Below are 22,547 nucleotides of genomic sequence, written 5' to 3' on the forward strand. Positions count from 1 at the left end.
GAAACCATCACCACAATTAAAATAATAAATAGAACAATCACTCCCCCCAAATTCCTAATTTTCCTTAGTTAATCCCTTCCTATGGCTCCTAACCTGCATGCCCAACAATCACTGATCTGCTTTTGGTCACAGTAGTTAAGTGTGCAATTTCTAGAGTTTAATATACATGAATTCATATTACATATAGTTTTTTCATCTAGCTTCTTTCAGTGAGCATAATTATTTGAGATAATTCATGTTGTTGCATGTGTTCACTGCTTTTAACTGCTGAGTAGTATTCCTTTGTATGGATATACCACAAATTGTATATCCATTGACCTGCTGATGGACATTTTGGTTGTTTTCATCTGTTGGCTATTACACACAAAGCTATGAACATTTGTTTTCAAGTCTTGCTATAGATATGCTTTCATTAAAAAAAAAATTAAATATGTAAGAGTTGAGCTGGATCATATGGTAGTTGTATATTTAACTTTTTAAGAAACTTCCAAGTTTCCTAACAGCAATATATGAAAATTCCAGTTCCTCCACATCTTTTCCAGCACTTAGTGTGATCCATCTTTTATTTCAGCCATTTTGATAGTGGGCAAGGGTATCTCATGTAGTTTTAGCTATTGTGCATCTTTTCAGGTACTTTCTTGCAATTTACATGTCTGATTTGGTAAAGTACCTATCTGAATCTTTTGTCCACATATAATATTTGTTTGTTTGTTTTTGGTTTTGTTTTCTTATTATTGAGATTGTAGAGTTCATTATATATTATGAGCACTTAAAAAAATCAGATATATGATTTGAAAAGATTTTCTTCTGAACTGCAGCATGTCTTTTTATTCTTTCAGCAGTGTCTTCCAAAGAGAAAAATTTCATGATTCCTCTGAAATCCAGTTTAGTTGCTGGGTATGGTGGCTCACACCTGTAATCCTAATGCATCGAGAGTTTGAGGTGGGTGAATTGCTTGAGCCCAGTAGTTTGAGACCAGCCTGGGCAACATGGCAAAACCCCATGGTCTTTACAAAAAATACCAAATAATCAGCTGCGTAATAATGGCACATGCCTGTAGTCTCAGCTACTTAGGAGATTGAAGAGGGAGAATCGGTTGAGCCAGGGAAGTCAAGGCTGCAGTGAGCTGTGATTTTACCGCTGCACTCCAGCCTGGGTGATGAAGTGAGAGACCCTATCTCAAAAGAAAATAAAATTTCAGTTTATTGATTCTTTCTTTCTTTTTTTTCAAAGATGGGGTTTCACCATGTTGGCCAGGCTGGTCTCAAACTCCTGACCTCTAGTGATCCACACATCTCGGCCTCCCAAAGTGCTGGGATTACAGGCATGAACCACCACGCCCGGCCAACTTTTTCTTTTATACATCATGCTTTTGGTGTCCCATATAAGAAACTGTTGCCTAACCAAAGGTTGCAAAGTTTTTCTCCTATATTTTTCTCTAAAAATGCTATGATTTTCAATTTTACATTTAGGTCTGTGACCCATTTGAGTTAATTTTTCATATGGTACAGAGTATAAATTAAATTTCATTTTTAAAATAGAGACATTAAATTGTTCCGGCATCATTTGTTGAAAGATATCTTCTCTCCAATAAATTGCCAGTCCATTTTTGTCAAAAATGTGCAAGTCTGGCTTAGCGTGGTCTATTTCTGGACTCCAGTCTGTTCTATTGATTTGTCCGTCTTGGTGGCAATACCGTCTAGTCTTGAGCACTGTAACTTTATATTAAGTCTTGAAATCAGGTATTAGTCCTTTTGCATCATTCTTCTTTTCAAAAGTTGTTTTAGCTAGGTCTTGCTTTTAAAATTTGTTAGGTGGGGACAGCAGAATGCTCAGGTTAGTGCTAATTATTTCCCATTCATGATAAAAGACTCTTCCAAGTAGTCTGTAAAATGCACCATGAATTTTTCGTTTTCCAGTATGGCTGCTGGATATAGAAATTGTTTCTGGTCCTGTGTGAGCACCTAGTACTGTTTCCTCTCATTGTTTTGGATTGTCCTTTTCCTGACATCAGCTAGTTTTCTTATACACGTATTGATTCATATTTTGCTGAACACTTGAGGGCATCCTGTATATTTATTTTACTTTAGGCAATATATCCTCCCAAGATTTATTGGGAAGACTACTAAATAATAAGTCTTTAGAGAGTATGTATAATACATGATTTAAAGCAAAAATAATGTAACTTTATTTCCACTGGATGACTTACAAAATGCTTCGGAAAATGAAGTTCTGATGCCTGCCATTTTGGTCCTCAGGGCATGTGGATAGATTCAATGAAGTGATTATTCAGTATCTTGAGTCAATCTGGTTAGTGACTAACAACTTTTTCTAATAGAATTCTTGGTTCTCACTCTGACCAATCCTGCCTTGTGTCCAACCATAAAAAATCTGGTTAATGTGCTAATAATAGTAGAGAGCTCTTTCTGTCTTTTTCTGACAAATTGCTTAGCACAATCAGAGCAGTTCCCTTTAGACTGGCAGCAAGAAATAGTGCTTTCTGTTCCTCCATCTGATGGTTCATTTGGCTTATTATTTTAAATTGGGCATAATAAGCTTCCCAGGATGATTTTCCTTCAGCGTTGACTGGTCTTTGCATTGGCTGATTACACAAATTGACCATATTGCCACTTGTTTCTGGTTCTGGAGGCTAGAAACTTGATTTGGGATTCCATGATGGAAAGGAATATTGTGACCCTCCTGGCTAAAAAGAGACTTTCTTTGCTTGACTGTTAGCTGAAAAGGGATATAAACAAAGTAGCCAAAGATTTCCTTCTCTTCCTCATCTTGCCTTCAGTGTTTATTATTCATTTTATTAAATCAATACTTTGATAATTAATGCTTCTCTGCCTGCTACATTTTTGATGTTTTGTTTCTCCACTGGCTGAATTACGGGTTTGCTGATAGAGTTTGCCTGTTTGTTTTTTGTTTTATTTTTTGAAGCAGAAGTACTTTAAGCAGGTGAAGTTCTTTTTGCAAAGCCTGATTGCCATGTGCCATTTCATCTGAGATTTGGGGATTTGTTCTGTATCATTTTGTATAATATTGATTTGAAGTTAATTGAAATTTCTTTAGTTTCTAAGAATCCACATTGGGCTTTAATGCAACAAATTCAAAACATCTTAATTGTGTACCCTGCTCATTCATTCATATATGTACACTTAACAGTGTGAACTCTAGTTAAAGAAACCCCATCTCTACTAAGAACTACAAAATTAGCTGGGCGTGGTGGCTCATTCCTGTAATCCCAGCTACTTGGGAGGCTGAGGCAGGAGAATTGCTTGAATCTGGGAGGCAGAGGTTGCAATGAGCCGAGATTGTGGCATTGCACTTCAGCCTGAGTGACAAGAGCAAAACTCTGTCTCAAAAAGAAAACAAAAAAAGAATTGGGAGGGTTCTGTCAAGGAGAGGACATTAAGATGTATTTCCGTTCCTTCTGTCTCTTTCCTAAGTAGACTTTTCCAATTAAGTATAATAGAAAACAACGCATAGAGCACAGACGTTTATTGCAGCAACTAACATAGAATAGGCACAGGAGGTCCTAATGACGTAAGCAGCAGATATCTCATGGATGTAGTTTTGTCCAGCTTCCATCATGTTTATCACCTCTTACTGCTCTTATCTCCCAGAAAATTACTTCTATTGAGTAACCAAAGCCATCTCCTATCATTTAGTCATCCAAGGGCCAGCAATTACTCTTATACCCAGCTATCTGTAAGTATGGTTGTTAGTAACTTCTATAATCTAAACTCACTCATGAGTATAGTTTTGTAATTCTTGGAATAATGCCCCTTTAGAAATTAATTTTTGGGCATCCATTAGATAATTTTCTATTGAATGACTTACTATTTCAATATTCATCTGTTGGAGAATATCATAGGAGTCAATACCCAATCTTGGGGTGGGAAAAAAAGGAGTAAGGAGGCAAAATATCTGGACTCACTTTGAAATCTGGCTTTTATACATGGGAACCTCATTATCTAATCACTACATCTAAGTTCTGAAGTTATTAGGCAGTCTAAGGAAAAGTGGTCATTACCCAGAAATACCCATTACTGAACTAACAACTTATACAACTAATCCGCATCCAACTAGCTTTCCTGGCTTCGCAGAACATTTATATCAGCCTGCTGTCTCAATGTCTTGGTCAGTCTCACTATTAAATATTCTAAAAAGCCAATAATGTGATACAATATAACACAAATGGACTGCAAAGAGAAATTATACATATTTCACAAGTTGTAGAATTTTATGAAAGAAATGAAAGTAATGCTGGTGAACTGCATAAATCACATTTTAAGCCAGTATTTGACATATAAGAATCTGGCAGAGTTGATTTAACTCTGAGAAGTTAAATCTTCTCTTATAAATCAGAGAAGAGAAATCAAGAAGGAGGATGACTAAATAGAGAATATGAATATCAAAGTCTTAGTAAGACCTGCAGAAAAACCTAATTTAAAAAAACTTCAAATATTTTCCAAGTGATAGTGTAGGGTTGCGGAAGTGAAATGTGAAATGACGGGTGTATGATACTGCCTTACAATCTTGCTGGGAAAATGACAACAAAAGTCAATACTTGATTTGCTCTTCTTGATGCTGAGTACTGCACTTAATTATAAAATATATTTTGTTACTTATAAGACAAAATGCATTTGCTTTCATAATTTTTACTTTTGAAAACTGTTCTCAGCAAATCCTTTTGAAATATGTTTTTATCAAATCATAGTTCCATTTTAAGCGGATTCACTGGGAGATGCCTTTTGCTGACATCAATTAACCATGGGCAATGAGAACCTCTCAGGCAATGAAGTGATCCCCTTTCTTCTTGTCTTTCACACTGTTAAGCCAAGTTCAGCCTAAAGCTGCCTCCTTAGATATTTTAAGTTTGGCCTAAAGGATTTTTGTACATCATGATCTCTAACAAGTGGATGTGTAAATAGACCGTAGCCTACCCTTGTGCCAATCACTGAGTTTTGGACAATTAACTGTAGCCAACTGTTCGAACCGTGTTCAAATAAGGCAAATGCTGAGCTGTAACCAATCAAGCTGTACCTCATTTCTGTACCTCGCTTTTCTTTTTCTGTCCATAATCTTTTTCCACCACCTTATACAAGCACATCTTATACAAGCACCATGTGGCTGGGCTGGAGTCTCTGAGCCTATCCTTGCTCAGAAGGCTGCCCAATTTGCACATCGTTGCCCAGTTAAACCCACTTAAATTTAATTCACCTGAAGTTTTTAATCGTATAAACTCTCCTCCACTCCCCGCTCCCTTCCGGTTTAGCTCATTGCTTTCTCTACCTCTGTCTTTGCCGTTGGGTAGTTTTTTCTTTCCTAGCTATTATCTCTTCTTAGTTGGTGAGGCTCCAGCTTCTGGACCAGAAGGGTGAGTACCTATAGTCAGTCTCCTGAAATTCTTATGGACCTCCTGACATCTTTGCAATTCCACTCTATTAGGAAATACGGAAAACGCATTTTTTTTTTTTTTTTTTAGATGGAGTCTCTCTTTGTTGCCCAAGATGGAGTGCAGTGCTACAATCTTGGCTCACTGTAACCTCTGCCTCCTGCGTTCCAGTGATTCTTTTGCCTCAGTCTCCCGAGTAGCTGGGACTACAGGCACACGCCACCACGATGGCTAATTTTTGTATTTTTAGTAGAGACGGGGTTTTGCCATATTAGCTAGGCTGGCATCAAACTTTTGACCTCCTGAGCTGCCTGCCTTGACCTCCCAAAGTGCTGGTATTACAGGCGTGAACCACAGCGCCTGGTCGGAAAATGCATTTTTATATCCATAGTCCTACCCTTATTTCTAACCATTTTAAACAAATAATTATATCCATGAAGGCTGGTTTACTTTTACTAAATCTTCTTAGGAAGGAGAAAAATTGCTATAGTGATAATTAGCGTCTCCTTTAAGGAGGACAATTGAGGCAGAAAGTTCCAGAAGGAAAGAGGAAGGGGGTCAGGTCTTGAAAAAATGTCACCTGATCCCTTTTGGGAATCAACCTTGAGTTTTGCATATGGTAAATACTCAATATTCACAGATTGGCTAATTGGCAAAGAAGGGGCAAGTCCTAGGACCCAGTGTTTCTTCGTATTGTCAGTTCATTCCAGAGTGAAGTCACGGAAAAGCCTGGGGCACAGCGCACACTGCCTTTGTTGATTGGTGCTTAGGTTATTTGCTAGATTGATGGGTGTTGCTCAACCACACAGGGAGCTTTACATCCTGATGACCAGGTTGCACCCCAGACCAAAGCTATGGGGAGGGAACCAGTGCTAGTAGTGTAATACTGGGGTTCAAGGTGCCCTCAGCTCCTCTGAGAGAACGTTTCTCCAGGATCTTGGTCTCCTGCCCTCTCAAGAACGAGAGAGGGGACCACGGCACGGTGCACAGTAAATGCGGGACTCAAAAGTGTTTGTAGAAAGTGATTTATTTAAAGAGAGAAAAAGGAGAAGGAGAGAGAAAGCTCACCCTCACACTGAGAAGGGTTCCCAGAGGCGGAAAGTAGAGAAGGAAAGCTCCTCTTACGCTGAGTGAGAGAATCCAGACATGGAATCCAGCAGAGGAAAGCAGCTTCCACACGGAGTGGAAGGGAATAGAGCGAGATGGAGTTTAGGAGGGGAAGACAGGCTTCCACGAGAGAGTGTGGAAGGGGACTCCAGAGGGGAAATCCAGGAGAGAGAAAGACGGCTTCCACGAAGGGAGTGTTCATGGAAGGGGAACCAAACATGGAGTCCAAGGGGTGTGGAAGAAGGGGACTTTTAACCTGGGAGGAACCCCCACCTTCTCTAAGATCCCAGGCCAATGAAAGGAGTTCCTTGGAACTTCCACCGGGGTGACTGACTCTTAGTTTCTTCCCGTGCCCCTGAAATTTAAACATAAACTGTTCAATCTCCCGGATGGAGAGAGATGGGAGGGGGCATTTCGCCAGGAAGTTCGTGCCCTGAAAACTACGCCCCCTGTGGACCCGGAAAGAGAACACCTTCCCTCAGGTATAAAACTCCCTTGATGATTTTTCAGTGTATAGTCAAATTGGAAAACCATCTTCTTAGATCATGATATTTCTATGCACTTTCCTTAAGAGGGACTCTTCATGGCTCTGAGGTCTCAAGTTTTCCTTTTAACTTTCTCCTCTTCTTTTAAAATTACTTTTACCCCACAGAAAAGCCATAAAGAAGTCCTTTCAACTTTCTGCTGCAAGCACCAGTACAGCTAATTTGACACTGATGGGGAGGCTCAAAATTGTCCTGGGAGTATGATGGGGCAGAGGGTCATCCTGTGGCTGTAACTTATCTAATTTAGCACTGGGGTCAGGCTGAAGCCTCTTCCACCACGGGAAAGCCTTTTACACATAAACAGTTCTCAGGTGGACCTGCCTCCACTTCTCTTACTCTGATTTCTATGAACGCAGACAGCTCTTTAAAAGCATGCTGGGGCTCGGAGATTGACGAAGGAGACATCCCTCCTGCAGCTGTGCTCTCTCCTTGGCTCCTTCTCATGCCAGCCGTCAGGCTCACTTCTTGAGATGTTAAGGATGAAGTATCTCTCTGGTTTTCTTTTCCCCAGCCCTCACTTTTTGGGTGATATGCAGCACAAAACAGGCTAGAAATATTCCTCCTACCCCAAACCATGGTCAGGTGTAAACCTAGAAAACACATGAAGTAGACAAAACTTCTGCCCTGGCAAGAAGCCTACATTTTAAACTGCGCATTGAAAAAAGCATTCACTAGGATGTAATGTAAACATTGACTTACAAGCTTTGGTGTGCTCCGTGTTTGTGTTGTATAAGTAGCTTGTTGAAACTGAAGGAGAAAGAGATTTATAATCTTACTTATACAAGTCAGGCAATGTTCTGTGGGGGAAGAGGGATTTTTAGGAGCTCTTTAAGTGAGGATAATGTGAGTATTTGGTCTTAAGCAATGAAATGAAACAAGAGGGTAACATCTGAAGACAGATTCATTTACTCAGGAAAGCCAAGTTAAAGTATTAAGTAATAGCAGAGAGGCGTAAACTATGTTTTATGCTCCTAAGCAAGAAACAGTTGCAAAATCTTCTCTATATATTCATTTAAAATTACTTTAACATAATAAACATAGCTAACATTTCTTGTGTGTTTAGCAAGCATAAAGCACATTGATTCCTCAGGAAAATTCTATGTGCTAAGGCTATTCTACCCACTTTACAGATGAGGCATTGAGAAGTCAAGCAACTCGCCAAAGGTCACACAGCTAGTAAGCGGCAAAGCCAGAATCCCAACTTACAGTCCCGCTCTGGATGCCGGGTGCATTAAGTTGACTTTGATTGTTCTGTGTTATTTTAATTAGTACAACTGTTGATCCTGCTTATTCCACTTTTTTGCATCTAAGATAAAATCTTGTGGGTCAAGTCCCTTAATTCCACTGGGTTCACTTGAGATGAATGATAATTACTAGTGCCACCTAGTGATTTAGTCTACTGATCTAATACAATAAATGGAGTATTTCTGGCAGAACTTTGGAGTATCAATTAATTGATTTATTCACAAGTATTTTCCTGAACTGAAAAATAGATTTTGTTCTTTAATAACTATTTTTTCTTTGATAAAGATAGGAGAACTACCAACTAGTAAATAATTATAATTTATTTAATTTCTATAATAGCTAGCTCAACGCCCTTTGGAAATGTTAAAGAGAGGAGATTTTACACAGATAGTAGGAAAGACTACAGTAGCTTGAAAAAATCTGGGAAAAGTTATGCAAATGGTGTGGACTCTAGTGAGAAGCTCCTTAGACATGTAGCAAATGTAGGTAGACTTTCCTACAATCAGTTCAGTAGGTACTGAAATTTTGTTGTATGTCACAGTTACAATTGAGAACAGTATGTTAGAAATTCAGAATTTAAAGATCTGTAGCAAGTAGTAGCTAATAAGGCCCAGGTACTCTGACAGTTGAATGTTTGTTGGATGTTGATTACAAAATAAATTAAAATGACTGCCACAAGATAGACGGAAACAAGCTCAAACTTTTTTAAAAACAATTTTTACTTCCACATTTTTCTACCCAAAATATATGTGGCAGATATCACTAATGAATATTAACTGAGTGGGTCAGATTCAGCTATTCAACATTTCAGATAAAAGATCATCTTGAAAGAAAACAGTAACCACGTTTCTTCTAATTTCCTCCAGCAACACAATCAACTACATTCTGAGTTGCCATTCCTGGTGTCAGTGCTGTTTACCTTTTCTTGGTAATCTTCAATTTTAACTTGATTTTTGTTTTTTAATTGTCTAAAATATATCACCTTCTTTCAAACTCATGAAAGAGCACATATGCACATGGGGTATTTTACCAAATCACTTAATATCAGTGCTTTTTCAATTATCTACTTTTTAGAAGAGATAAGTAATTGTACCAAAATACCATTTCTCCTTTTATTTCTTTTCTAAATGGCCAACATGCAGGAGATGAAAGTCTCTGGTCACTCCTTCCAGACACACACAGACCAGCCTCCAGCCTTCTTTTTAATTCGGCATTTTCCATTTTCCATGCGATGCTTTGAATCCATGTTTTCCTTCCTGCTTTCTACTCAATCTGATACTGAGACTGGCCCAAGCAGAAGCAGAACCAAACCAAACAAAAAACCAAGCTGAGTGTCCAGCATCCTTGTCAGCTTCTCTGAGCCAGGGGATGGCACCTGGAAAATAAGAGATGACAATTTTGTGCTCTGGTTTCTGTCCTGTCATGATGCAGATAATCATACCTGTCGCCGAGAAGCTGGTGAAACTCAGGTGAAAGTTATTGTGAATAATGGCCACACAACTGTATGGCTCTAAGCCAATCCCTTATTGAATGAGAAGCAAAATCTAATGAAGAGAGTGACTCCCTCTGAAAATGAGATCTTAGGTTTAGCAGCTGCATTTCCAAACCTGAAATGGAACACATGCAGGGCTTTCCTTTGCCTGAGCTTTCAGTTGGGGCAAGAAGTGGCCTAAAGTTCTAATTTTCAGTCTATATCTCAAAGGTAATGTCTGGAAATCAATTTTCTGCTTGTCCTCTTGTTTAGTCAAGGGGAGAAATTTGCTGCTCATGAAGGGTTGAGGGCCTGACACCACTTCAAGAGAGCACTCCAGGATCACAGGTTAAGGTATCTTCTGCCTAATCTCGTCCTCCCGCTCTGCAGACAGCCTCAACCTTGACCTAGAGAGAATCTCTTTTCTAGAGGAGAGCAAGGAAATTCTGTTTCCATGTTAACAGAGGGAGGTCTCTCCTGTCACTGCCTGCTGCTGTTAGCTTTGTGGGCTCTGGGAGCCCAGTTGTGTGTGGAGGCATTATAAAAAGGAGCCAGTGCTCAAACTGGCGTGCAGAAGACACAGACACAGATTCCGTCAATAAATAATGGAATGCGCTTGTGTGTTGGTGCACAGATTTGTGGCTTAGAATATTACCTTTCAAAGTGGACTTACTGTGCAATTGGAAATGAGCTGAGACCCCCATTTCTATACCTTTCCTGCTTGGATGGTCTGCATGTCAGTGACACAGGCAGCAGAGAAAATAACAGCAGGGTTAACTGTTCATGCAAGTGTAATAATAGTCCTTAACAGAAGAAGAGTAATTACCTTTGTCTAGTTTTCCCTGCTGTAAGATGTAATAAAATGAGACCACTGTCTGCCAATAGACACCATCCTTCTCTTCTGAAATACATGCCAGTGACTCTGAAACACCCTTTGCTCACAGCTAAATTCACATCTTAATTTTGAAAAATCCATTACTGTTGGGTAGCTTCCCTGAATGCATTTGAGAGTTCTCAGGCCAGTGCTATTAGGTGGGAAATCTTGAAGCTGTGGGAGATTTACAACCTGGGAGATGACAGAGCATGGGTGGGTACAGTCTCATCCCCCATTGATTCTCCAACATCACGATGGCAGGAGGTATCTGTGTAGCAGAAGGAAGAGCTTCAGACGGGTGGCTTCATTTGGAAAGAGAAGCCCCTGTTAGCAGCCGGAAGCAGTGGTGCTGAAAAGCAGTCACTGGTGTCAAGAAGTTTCTTAGCTAAGCAGTGCAGCTGGTGGCAATAAATAGCATTCTAATGAAGGAGGATGTCCAATTCATGACATAAGCACATACTGTTTCAACTACCAAACGTAATTTATGAGGCTGCATATGTCTGAAATACATTTCCCCCCTATACATTTATAAATAAAAATGCAAAGATTTCAAAAGGAGGAAAAGATCTGCATTTTAAATCAAAGTAAAATGGGAAGATCAATGAGAAGTCCACTGCTTTTTAAAAGTACACTATGATACATCACATTTTAAAGGTGTGTTGGGTGTCATATTGTACAACCACTTCTGTTCCTAAGAAAGATGGGTGCTATTTTCTATGATGGGGAATGCTGTATTTATGATAAGGGGTCTTAATAACACTCCACCTCTTCCCAGAAGCTGCAAAAAGGCAAATGCTTACATTGAATATCTTGGACCTTACTTACAAAAACATGAGCACATGTTCTTACATAAACCATTGATGAAACCCAGTCAGTTTCACATAATCCTTAAAACAGTTCTGAAGGAACTTGAAAATGATGAACCAGAGAAGCCATGTGTACTATTGGGCTTAAACAGCAGGGCTCATTTGACCTCTTAACTCATTGACTCTGCATGAGTAAGATAACTTATTAATTTTGACATAACCAGTGATTTATTTACTATCTACTGCTGTTCTTTGTTACATGTTCTATTCATATCACTTGTTATTGCTCTTTATAATTATTGTGAAACATAGCAATTGCACAGACTGTATCGTATCCCACCAGGATAAACATTTGTGGATGAGGGACCCGAAGAACTTGCCTTTGACTTAAAGTTTATTCCTACTGCTTTCTTTACACGAGAAAGATTTTTTACTGATGGCATTCACAAAACTAACTCTATGTTTTAATGACTGTGGAGCCACTTTGAATAGCACTTTATTCAGGAACTCCAAATGCCAATTTGTTTTCTACTGTGAGGTGTGTGTTCAAGCTTATGAAATGAATAGCTGGTTAATCTTTTAAGCTATTACTCAAGATAAAAATCCACTGAACCTGAAAGCAACATACAGAATTTACACTGCTGTTCTTTGAAATTTATTTTCCATGCTGTGTCCATATAACTGCTAATAACATATTTTTGCTTTAGAAAGGAAGGTCTGGTAAGCTCAGATGTCAGTGGGTATCAATATTTTATCATTTTGTTGACTTTGAAACTCATTAGTGATAGAGAAGCCAAATTTCTATTCTCTTCATGTTGGAAACATAAAAAATAGGTAGTGTTGCAGCACAAAGAAGTACTGTCAAATGGATGTTATTTTTGTGTTTTAATTGTAAACACAAACCCAGTCTAAATAAGGACAGACGTATTTCAAAGCACCATCTTACAAAGTCAGGAAACATTATAGAATAACGTGAAAGCTTTAACATGTTCTACTTGGTAAGGAGAAAAATACTTAAGATAATCAAAGAGAGAGCTATGAGAAAGATTTTGCTTGACTCTGTCCCCGAAACTGTTCAGAACCAGATGGTTTCAGAGATATTATAAATGAAACTGATAAAGATTTCAACCCAGTGGTTTCTGGGGGAATTCTAGGCAGATGCCATCAGGATGTGCTTAAAAATTTAAACAGCAGTAATGAATTCCCTTAAATGTCTCTTAAAATGCATATGGATTCTCCAAAGTTCATTACTTTGATTTTGTGTGAGGCTGATAGTTGCAAGTCCAAACAGGGGAATGCAGTTAGTCAAGATTTTAAATCACTTGCGTACATGTTCTTTCTCTAAGGCAGCAACAGGGAAAACCTGCAAGTTTATCTCACTTTTCAAGGAAGCATAGATGAACAAATGGTGCACATTAGTTATCTTAAAAGTAAGTTTTGGTCATGGCTGAATATTGCCTCTTTTTTCTAAGATCATTAGCTTAGGATGAAATTAACCTGACACACATACAACATTAAAGAGAATGTTCACAAGAAACTTCTCAGTCATTGCTCCACACACTAGGGACGAGTACACAACTTTTGTTGTTGACTGTGGGTGGAACTTGGACAATTTTAAGTGCAAAAGTAGAGTTAAGAGTGGTACCACTCTGACTCTTACATTGAATTGCACCATGTAAATTGAAGTGTTAGAATCATCTGAAGCTTCTTTTGGGAAACACCACCTCGTGGCTGTACTCTAGGCATAGTCTTTCATTGATAATGCTCAATATTGTCACTTTTAAAAAATTTATGCTTTATGTCCTGGGGTACATGTGCAGAACGTGCAGGTTGGTTACATAGGTATGCACGTGCTATGGTGGTTTGCTGCATTCATCCCCCGTCATCTACATTCGGTATTTCTCCTGAAGCTATCCCTGCCCTATGCCCGCACCCCCTGTTATCCCTTTGCTAGCTCCCTAGCAACAGGCCTTGGTGTGTGATGTTCCCCTCCCTGTGTCCATGTGTTCTCGTTGCTCAACACCCACTTATGATATGAGTTAGAACATGTGGTGTTTGGTTTTCTCTTCTTGTGTCAGTTTGCTGAGAATGATGGTTTCCAGCTTCATCCATGTCCCTGCAAAGGACATGAACTCATCCTTTTTTATGGCTGCATAGTATTCCATGGTATATATGTGCCACATTTTCTTTATCTGGTCTATCATTGGTGGGTATTTGGGTTGGTTCCAAGTCTTTGTGATTGTGAACAGTGCTGCAATAAACATACGTGTGCATGTGTCTATTACAGAATGATTTATAATCTTTTGGGTGTATACCCAGTAATGGAATTGCTGGGTCAATGGGGATAGCATTGAATCTATAAATTACTATGGCCATTTTCACAATATTGATTCTTCCTAACCATGAGCATGGAATATTTCTCCATCTGTTTGTGTCTTCTCTTATTTCGTTGAGCAGTGGTTTGTAGTTGTCCTTGAAGAGGTCCTTCACATCCCTTATTAGTTGTATTCCTAGGTATTTCATTCTCTTTGTAGCAATTGTGAATCAGAGTTCACTCAAGATTTGGTTCTCTGTTTGTCTGTTGTTGGTGTATAGGAATGCTTGTGATTTTGCACATTGATTTCGTATCCTGAGACTTTGCTGAAGTTGCATATCAGCTTAAGGAGATTTTAGGCTGAGACGATGGGGTCTTCTAGATATACAATCATGTCCTCTGCAAATAGAGACAATTTGACTTCCTCTTTTCCTAAATGAATATGCTTTATTTCTTTATCTTGCCTGATTGCCCTTACCAGAACTTCAAATATTATGTTGAATAGGAGTGGTGAGAGAGGGCATCCTTGTCTTGTGCCGGTTTTCAAAGGGAATGCTTCGTTTTTGTCCTTTCAGTATGTATTGGCAGTGTGTTTGTCATAAGTAGTTTTATTTTGAGATGATTCTATCGATACCTAGTTTATCGAGAGTTTTTAGCATAAAGGGATGTTAGTTAAATTTGTCAAAGGTCTTCTCTGGATCTATTGAGATAATCATGTGGTTTTTGTCCTTGGTTCTGTTTATGTGATGGATTACGTTTATCGATTTGCATATGTTGAACCAGACTTGCCCAGGGATGAAGCTGACTTGTTGGTGATGGATAAGCTTCTTGATGTGCTATTGAATTCAGTTTGCCAGTATTTGATTGAGGATTTTTGCATCAATGTTCATCATGGATATTGGCCTGAAATTTTCTTTTTTAGTTGTGTCTCTGCCAGGTTTTGCTATCAGGATGATGCTGGCCTCATAAAATGAGTTAGGGAGGATTCTGTCTTTTTCTATTGTTTGGAATAGTTTCAGAAGGAATGATACCAGCTCCTCTTTGTACCTCTGATAGAATTCGGCTGTGAACCCATCTGGTCCTGGACTTTTTTTTGGTTAGTAAACTATTAATTGCTGTCTCAATTTCAGACCTTGTTATTGGTCTATTCAGGGATTCGATTTCTTGCTGGTTTAGTCTTGGGCAGATGTAAGTCTTCAGAAATTGATCTATTTCTTCTAGATTTTCTGGTTTATTTGCATAGAGGTGTTTATCGTACTCTCTGATGGTAGTTTGTATTTCTGTGGGATTGGTGGTGATATCTTTTTTGTTATTTTTTATTGCATCTATTTGATTCTCCTCTCTTTTTTTCTTTGTTAGTCTGGCTAGTAATCTATTTTGTTCATGTTTTCAAAACGCCAGCTTCTGGATTCATTATTTTTTTGAAGGGGTTTTTGAGTCTCTGTCTCCTTCAGTTCTGCTCTGATCTTAGGTATTTCTTGTCTTCTGCTAGCGTTTGAATTTGTTTGCTCTTGCTCTTCTAGCTCTTTTAATCATGATGTTAGGGTGTCAATTGTAGATCTTTCCTCATTTCTCTTGTAACCATTTAGTGCCGTAAATTGCCCTGCACACACTACTTAAATGTGCCCCAGAGGTTCTGGTATGTTGTGTCTTCATTCTCATTCGTTTCAAAGAACATCTTTATTTCTGCCTTCATTGCATTATTTATCCAGTAGTCATTCAGGAGCAGGTTGTTCAGTTTCTATGTAGTTGTGCGGTTGTGAGTGAGTTTCTTAGTCCTGAGTTCTAATTTGATTGCACTGTGGTCTGAGAGACTGTTATGATTTTTGTTCTTTTGCATTTGCTGAGGAGTGTTTCACTTCCAATTATGTGGTCAATTTTACAATAAGTGTGATGTGGTGCTAAGAAGAATGTATATTCTGTGTACTTGGGGTGGAGAGTTCTGTAGATGTCTATGAGGTCTACTTGGTCCAGATCTGAGTTCAAGTCTTGGATATTCTTGTTAATTTTGTCTTGTTGATCTGTCTAATATTGACACTGGAGTGTTAAAGTCTCCCACTATTATTGTGTGGAGTCTAAGTCTCTTTGTAGGTCGTTAAGAACGTGCTTTATGTATCTGGGTGCTCCTGTATTGGGTGCAAATACATTGAGGATAGTTCGCTCTTCATGTTGCATTGATCCCCTTAACATTATGTACTGCCCTTCTTTGTATCTTTTGATCTTTGTTGGTTTAAAGTCTGTTTTATCAGAGACTAGGATTGCAACCCGTGCTTTTTTTTTATGCTTTTCATTTGCTGGGTGAATCTTCCTATATCCCTTTATTTTGAGCCTAAGTGTGTCTTCGCACATGAAATGAGTCTTCTGAATACAGCACACTTGATTCTTTATCCAATATTTGCCAGTCTGTGTCTTTTAATTGGGAATTTATCCCATTTACATTTAAGGTTAATATTGTTATTTGTGGATTTGATCCAGCCATTTTGACACTAGCTAGTCATTTTGCCTGTTAGTTGATGCAGTTTCTTCAGTGTTGATGGCCTTTAGAGTCTGGTATGTTTTTGCAGTGGCTAGTACTGGTTGTTCCTTTCCGTGTTTACTGCTCTCTTCAGGAGCTCTTATTAGGCAGCTTGGTGATGACAAAATCTTTTAGCATTTGCTTGTCCATAAAGGATTTTATTTCTTCTTTGTTTATGAAGCTTAGTTTGGCTGGACATAAAATTCTGGGTTGAAAATTCTTTTCTTTAAAGATGTTGAATATTGGCCCCCTCTCTTCTGGCTTGTAGGGTTTCTGCTGTAAGAGCCACTGTGAGTCAGATGGGCTTCCCTTTGTGGGTAACCCACCCTTTCTCTCTGGCTGCCCTTAGCATTTCTTCCTTCATTTCAACCCAGGTGAATCTGATGATTATGTGTCTTGGGGTTGCTCTTCTCAAGGAGTATCTGTGGTGTTCTTTGTATTTCCTGAATTTGAATGTTGGCTTGCCTTACTAGGTCAGGGAAGTTCTCCTGAAGAGTGTTTTCCAACTTGGTTTCATTCTCCCCGTCACGTTCAGGTACGTACACCAATCAAATGTAGTTTTGGTCTTTTCATGTAGTCCCATATTTCTTGGAGGCTTTGTTCATTTCTTTTCACTCTTTTTTTCTCTAATCTTGCTGCCTTACCCTATTTCATTGAGTTGATCTTCAGTTGCTGTTATCCTTTCTTGTGCTTGATTAATTATGCTATTGAAATTTGTGTATGCTTCACAAAGTTCTCATGCTGTGTTTTTCAGCTCCATCAAGTTGTTTGTTTTTCTCTACACTGGTTTCTCTTTTTTTTTTTTAATTTTTATTGCATTTTAGGTTTTGGGGTACATGTGCAGAACATGCAAGACAGTTGCATAGGTACACACATGGCAGTGTGTTTTGCTTCCTTTCTCTCCTTCACCCACATTTGGCATTTCTCCCCAGGCTATCCCTCCCCAACTCCCCCCCCACTGACCCTCCCCTTTTCCCCCCAATAGACCCCAGTGTTTAGTACTCCCCTCCCTGTGTCCATGTGTTCTCATTTTTCATCACCCGCCTATGAGTGAGAATATGTGGTATTTCATTTTCTGTTCTTGTGTCAGTTTGCTGAGAATGATGTTCTCCAGATTCATCCATGTCCCTACAAATGACACGAACTTATCATTTCTGATTGCTGCATAATAAATATTCCATGGTATATATGTGCCACATTTTCCCAATCCAGTCTATCATCAATGGGCATTTGTGTTGATTCCAGGTCTTTGCTATTGTAAACAGTGCTGCAATGAACATTCGTGTGCATGTGTCCTTATAGTAGAACGATTTATAGTCCTTTGGATATATACCCAGTAATGGGATTGCTGGGTCAAATGGAATTTCTATTTCTAAGGCCTTGAGGAATCGCCACACTGTCTTCCACAATGGTTGAACTAATTTACACTCCCACCAACAGTGTAAAAGTGTTCCTTTTTCTCCACATCCTCTCCAGCATTTGTTGTCTACAGATTTTTTAATGATCAGCATTCTAACTGGTGTGAGATGGTATCTCAATGTGGTTTTGATTTGCATCTCTCTGATGACCAGTGATGATGCGCATTTTTTCATATGATTGTTGGCCTCATATATGTCTTCTTTTGTAAAGTGTCTGTTCATATCCTTTGCCCAATTTTGAATGGGCTTGTTTGTTTTTTTCCTGTAAATCTGTTTGAGTTCTTTGTAAATTCTGGATATCAGCCCTTTGTCAGACGGGTAAACTGAAAAAATTTTTTCCCATTCTGTTGGTTGCCGATTTACTCTAGTGACTGTTTCTTTTGCCATGCAGAAGCTGTGGAGTTTCATTAGGTCCCATTTGTCTATTTTGGCTTTTGTTGCCAATGCTTTTGGTGTTTTGTTCATGAAGTCCTTGCCTACTCCTATGTCCTGGATGGTTTTGCCTAGATTTCCTTCTAGGGTTTTTATGGTGCCAGGTCTTATGTTTAAGTCTTTAATCCATCTGGAGTTAATTTTAGTGTAAGGTGTCAGGAAGGGGTCAAGTTTCTGCTTTCTGCACATGGCTAGCCAGTTTTCCCAACACCATTTATTAAATAGGGAATCCTTTCCCCGTTGCTTGTTTTTGTCAGGTTTATCAAAAATTGTATGGTTGTAGACAAGTTGTGTTGCCTCTGTTTTGTTCTATTGGTCTATATCTCTGTTTTGGTACCAGTACCATGCTGTTTTGATTACTGTAGCCTTTTAGTATAGTTTGAAATCTGATGGTGTGATGCCCCCCGCTGTGTTCTTTTTGCTTAGAATTGACTTGGCTATGCGGGCTCTCTTTTGGTTCCATATGAAGTTCATGGTGGTTTTTTCCAGTTCTGTGAAGAAAGTCACTGGTAGCTTGATGGGGATAGCGTTGATTCTGTAAATTACTTTGGACACTATAGCCATTTTCACGATATTAATTCTTCCTAACTATGAACATGGAATGTTTCTCCATTTCTTTGTGTCCTCTCTTATTTCATTGAGCAGTGGTTTGTAGTTTTCCTTGAAGAGGTCCCTTACGTTCCTTGTGAGTTATATTCCTAGGTATTTTATTCTCTTTTGTGAATGGCAGTTCATTCTTGATTTGGCTTTCTTTAAGTCTGTTATTGGTGTAGAGGAATGCTTGTGATCTTTGCACATTGATTTTATATCCTGAAACTTTCCTGAAGTTGCTTATCAGTTTCAGGAGTTTTTGGGCTGAGGCGATGGGGTCTTGTAGGTATACTATCATGTCGTCTGCAAATAAAGACAATTTGGCTTCCACCTTTCCTATTTGAATACCCTTTATTTCTTTTTCTTGCCTGATTGCTCTGGCTAGAACTTCCAGAACTATATTGAATAGGAGTGGTGAAAGAAGGCATCCTTGTCTAATGCCGGATTTCAAAGGGAATGCTTCCAGTTTTTGCCCATTCAGTATGATATTGACTGTTGGTTTGTCATAAATAGCTTTTATTACTTTGAGATACGTTCCATCTATACCGAGTTTATTGAGGGTTTTTAGAATAAAGGGCTGTTGAATTTTGTCAAATGCCTTCTCTGCATCAATTGAGATAATCATGTGGTTTTTGGTTTTGGTTCTGTTTATGTGGTGAATTACGTTTATAGACTTGCGTATGTTGAACCAGCCTTGCATCCCTGGGATAAATCCTACTTGATCATGATGGATAAGTTTTGTGATTTGCTGTTGCAATCGGCTTGCCAATATTTTATTGAAGATTTTTGCATCTATGTTCATCATGGATATTGGCCTGAAGTTTTCTTTTCTTGTTGGGTCTCTGCCAGGTTTTGGTATCAGGATGATATTGGTCTCATAAAATGATTTGGGAAAGATTCCCTCTTTTTGGATTATTTGGAATAGTTTCAGAAGGAATGGTACCAGCTCCTCTTTGTGTGTCTGGTAGAATTTGGCTGTGAACCCATCTGGACCTGGGCTTTTTTCGTGTGGTAGGCTCTTAATTGCTGCCTCGACTTCTGACCTTGTTATTGGTCTATTCATAGTTTCAGCTTCCTCCTGGTTTAGGCTTGGGAGGACACAGGAGTCCAGGAATTTATCCATTTCTTCAAGGTTTACTAGTTTATGTGCATAGAGTTGTTTGTAATATTCTCTGATGATGGTTTGAATTTCTGTGGAATCTGTGGTGATTTCCCCTTCATCATTTTTATTCCATCTATTTGGTTGTTCTCTCTTTTATTTTTAATCAATCTGGCTAGTGGTCTGTCTATTTTGTTGATCTTTTCAAAAAACCAGCTCTTGGATTTATTGATTTTTTTGAAGGGTTTTTCGTGTCTCTATCTCCTTCAGTTCAGCTCTGATCTTAGTTATTTCTTGTCTTCTGCTGGGTTTTGAGTTTTTTTGATCTTGCTCCTCTAGCTCTTTCAATTTTGACGATAGGGTGTCAATTTTTGATCAATCCATTCTCCTCATATGGGCACTTATTGCTATATATTTTCCTCTAGAGACTGCTTTAAATGTGTCCCAGAGATTCTGGCATGTTGTGTCTTCGTTCTCATTGGTTTCAAAGAACTTCTTTATTTCTGCCTTCATTTCATTGTTTATCCTGTCAACATTCAAGAGCCAGTTGTTCAGTTTCCATGAAGCTGTGCGGTTCTGGGTTGGTTTCTGAATTCTGAGTTCTAACTTGCTTGCACTATGGTTTGAGAGACTGTTATGATTTCAGTTGTTTTGCATTTGCTGAGCAGTGCTTTACTTCCAATTATGTGGTCAATTTTAGAGTAGGTGTGATATGGTGCTGAGAAGAATGTATATTCTGTGGATTTTGGGTGGAGAGTTCTGTAAATGTCTATCAGATTTGCTTGCTCCAGGTCTGAGTTCAAGCCCTGGATATCCTTGTTGATTTTCTGTCTGGTTGATCTGTCTAATATTGACAGTGGAGTGTTAAAGTCTCCCACTATTATTGTGTGGGAGTCTAAGTCTCTTTGTAAGTCATCAAGAACTTGCCTTATGTATCTGGGTGCTCCTGTTTTGGGTCCATATATGTTTAAGATCGTTAGCTCTTCTTGTTGAATCGATCCTTTTACCATTTTGTAATGGTCTTCTTTGTCTCTTTTGATCTTTGTTGCTTTAAAGTCTATTTTATCAGAGATGAGAATTGCAACTCCTGCTTTTTTCTGCTTTCTATTTGCTTGGTAAATCTTCCTCCATCCCTTTAATTTGAGCCTTTGTGTATCCTTGCATGTGAGATGGGTTTCCTGGATACAGCACACTGATGGGTTTTGGATTTTTATCCAATCTGCCAGTCTGTATCTTTTGATTGGTACATTTAGCCCATTTACATTTAGGGTTAATATTGTTATGTGTGAATTTGATACTGCCATTTTGATGCTAGCTGGCTGTTTTGCCCGTTAGTTGTTGTAGATTCTTCATTATGTTGATGCTCTTTAGCATTTAGTGTGCTTTTGGAATGGCTGGTACTGGTTGTTCCTTTCTATGTGTAGTGCCTCTTTCAGGAGCTCTTGTAAAGCAGGCCTGGTGGTGACAAACTCTCTGAATACTTGCTTGTTCGCAAAGGATTTTATTTTTCCTTCACTTATGAAGCTCAGTTTGGCTGGATATGAAATTCTGGGTTGTAAGTTCTGTTCTTTAAGGATGTTGAATATTGGCCCCCACTCTCTTCTGGCTTGTAGTGTTTCTGCCAAGAGATCTGCTGTGAGTCTGATGGGCTTCCCTTTGTGGGTGACCAGATCTTTCTCTCTGGCTGCCCTTAGTATTTTCTCCTTTATTTCAACCTTATTGAATCTGACAATTATGTGCCTTGGGGTTGCTCTTCTTGTGGAATACCTTTGTGGTGTTCTCTGTATTTCCTGCATTTGAGTGTTGGCCTGTCTTGCTAGGTGGGGGAAATTTTCCTGGATAATGTCCTGAAGAGTATTTTTCAGCGTGGATTCATTCTCTTCGTCCCCTTCTGGTACACCTATCAAATGCAGGTTAGGTGTCTTCACATAGTCCCACATTTCTTGGAGACTTTGTTCATTCCTTTTTGCGCTTTTTTCTCTGATCTTGGTTTCTTGTTTTATTTCATTGAGTTGATCTTTGACTTCTGATATTCTTTCTTCTGCTTGGTCATTTTGGCTGTTGAAACTTGTGCATGCTTCACGAAGTTCTCGTATTGTGTTTTTCAGCTCCTTTAATTCATTCGTATTCCTCTCTAAGTTATCCATTCTTGTTATCATTTCCTCAAATCTCTTTTCAAATCTTTTTTCAAGGTTCTTAGTTTCTTTGCATTGATTTAAAACATGTTCTTTTAGCTCACAAAAGTTTCTCATTATCCACCCTCTGAAATCTAATTCCGTCATTTCGTCACAGTCATTCTCTGTCCAGCTTTGTTCCCTTTCTGGTGAGAAGTTTTGATCCTATCTAGGAGTCGAGGTGTTCTGGTTTCGGGTGTTTTCCTCCTTTTTGCACTGGTTTCTTCCCAACTTTGTGGATTTATCCACCTTTCATCTGTGTAGTTGCTGACTTTTCGATTGGGTCTCTGAGTGGACTCCCAGATTGTTGATGATGAAGTATTTCTGTTACTTGGTTTTTCTTCTATCAGTCTAGCTTCTCCACTGTATTACTGCTGAGGTCCACTCCAGGCCCTGCTTCTCTGGGGTGCACCTATAGCAGCTGCGGAACAGTGAGGGATGCTACCAGTTTCTTTTTCTGCTCTCTTTGTCCCAGAATGATGCCTGCCAAATGTCAGTCTTTTGGATATAGAGGGGTCAGGGAGCTGCTTGAGGAGACAGTCTGTACTTTAT

The 22,547-nt window shown here is 38.9% G+C and overlaps 1 protein-coding gene across 2 annotated transcripts in view; it reads right to left on the bottom strand.

Annotated features, from left to right (window-relative positions):
• Nucleotides 1-9,401: 9,401 nt before the first annotated feature.
• The window catches only part of CDIN1 (CDAN1 interacting nuclease 1), a 307,237-nt gene continuing 294,091 nt past the window's right edge, over nucleotides 9,402-22,547 (bottom strand). For both annotated transcript variants that reach the window (XM_009005593.5, XM_078334406.1), the window contains exon 11: nucleotides 9,402-9,676. In XM_009005593.5, the coding sequence (XP_009003841.1) occupies nucleotides 9,649-9,676 (28 nt within the window). In that variant the 3' untranslated portion in view covers nucleotides 9,402-9,648. The remainder of the gene's footprint in view (nucleotides 9,677-22,547) is intronic.

Source organism: Callithrix jacchus, chromosome 8 (assembly GCF_049354715.1).
Source record: "Callithrix jacchus isolate 240 chromosome 8, calJac240_pri, whole genome shotgun sequence".
Lineage (NCBI taxonomy): Eukaryota > Metazoa > Chordata > Mammalia > Primates > Cebidae > Callithrix > Callithrix jacchus.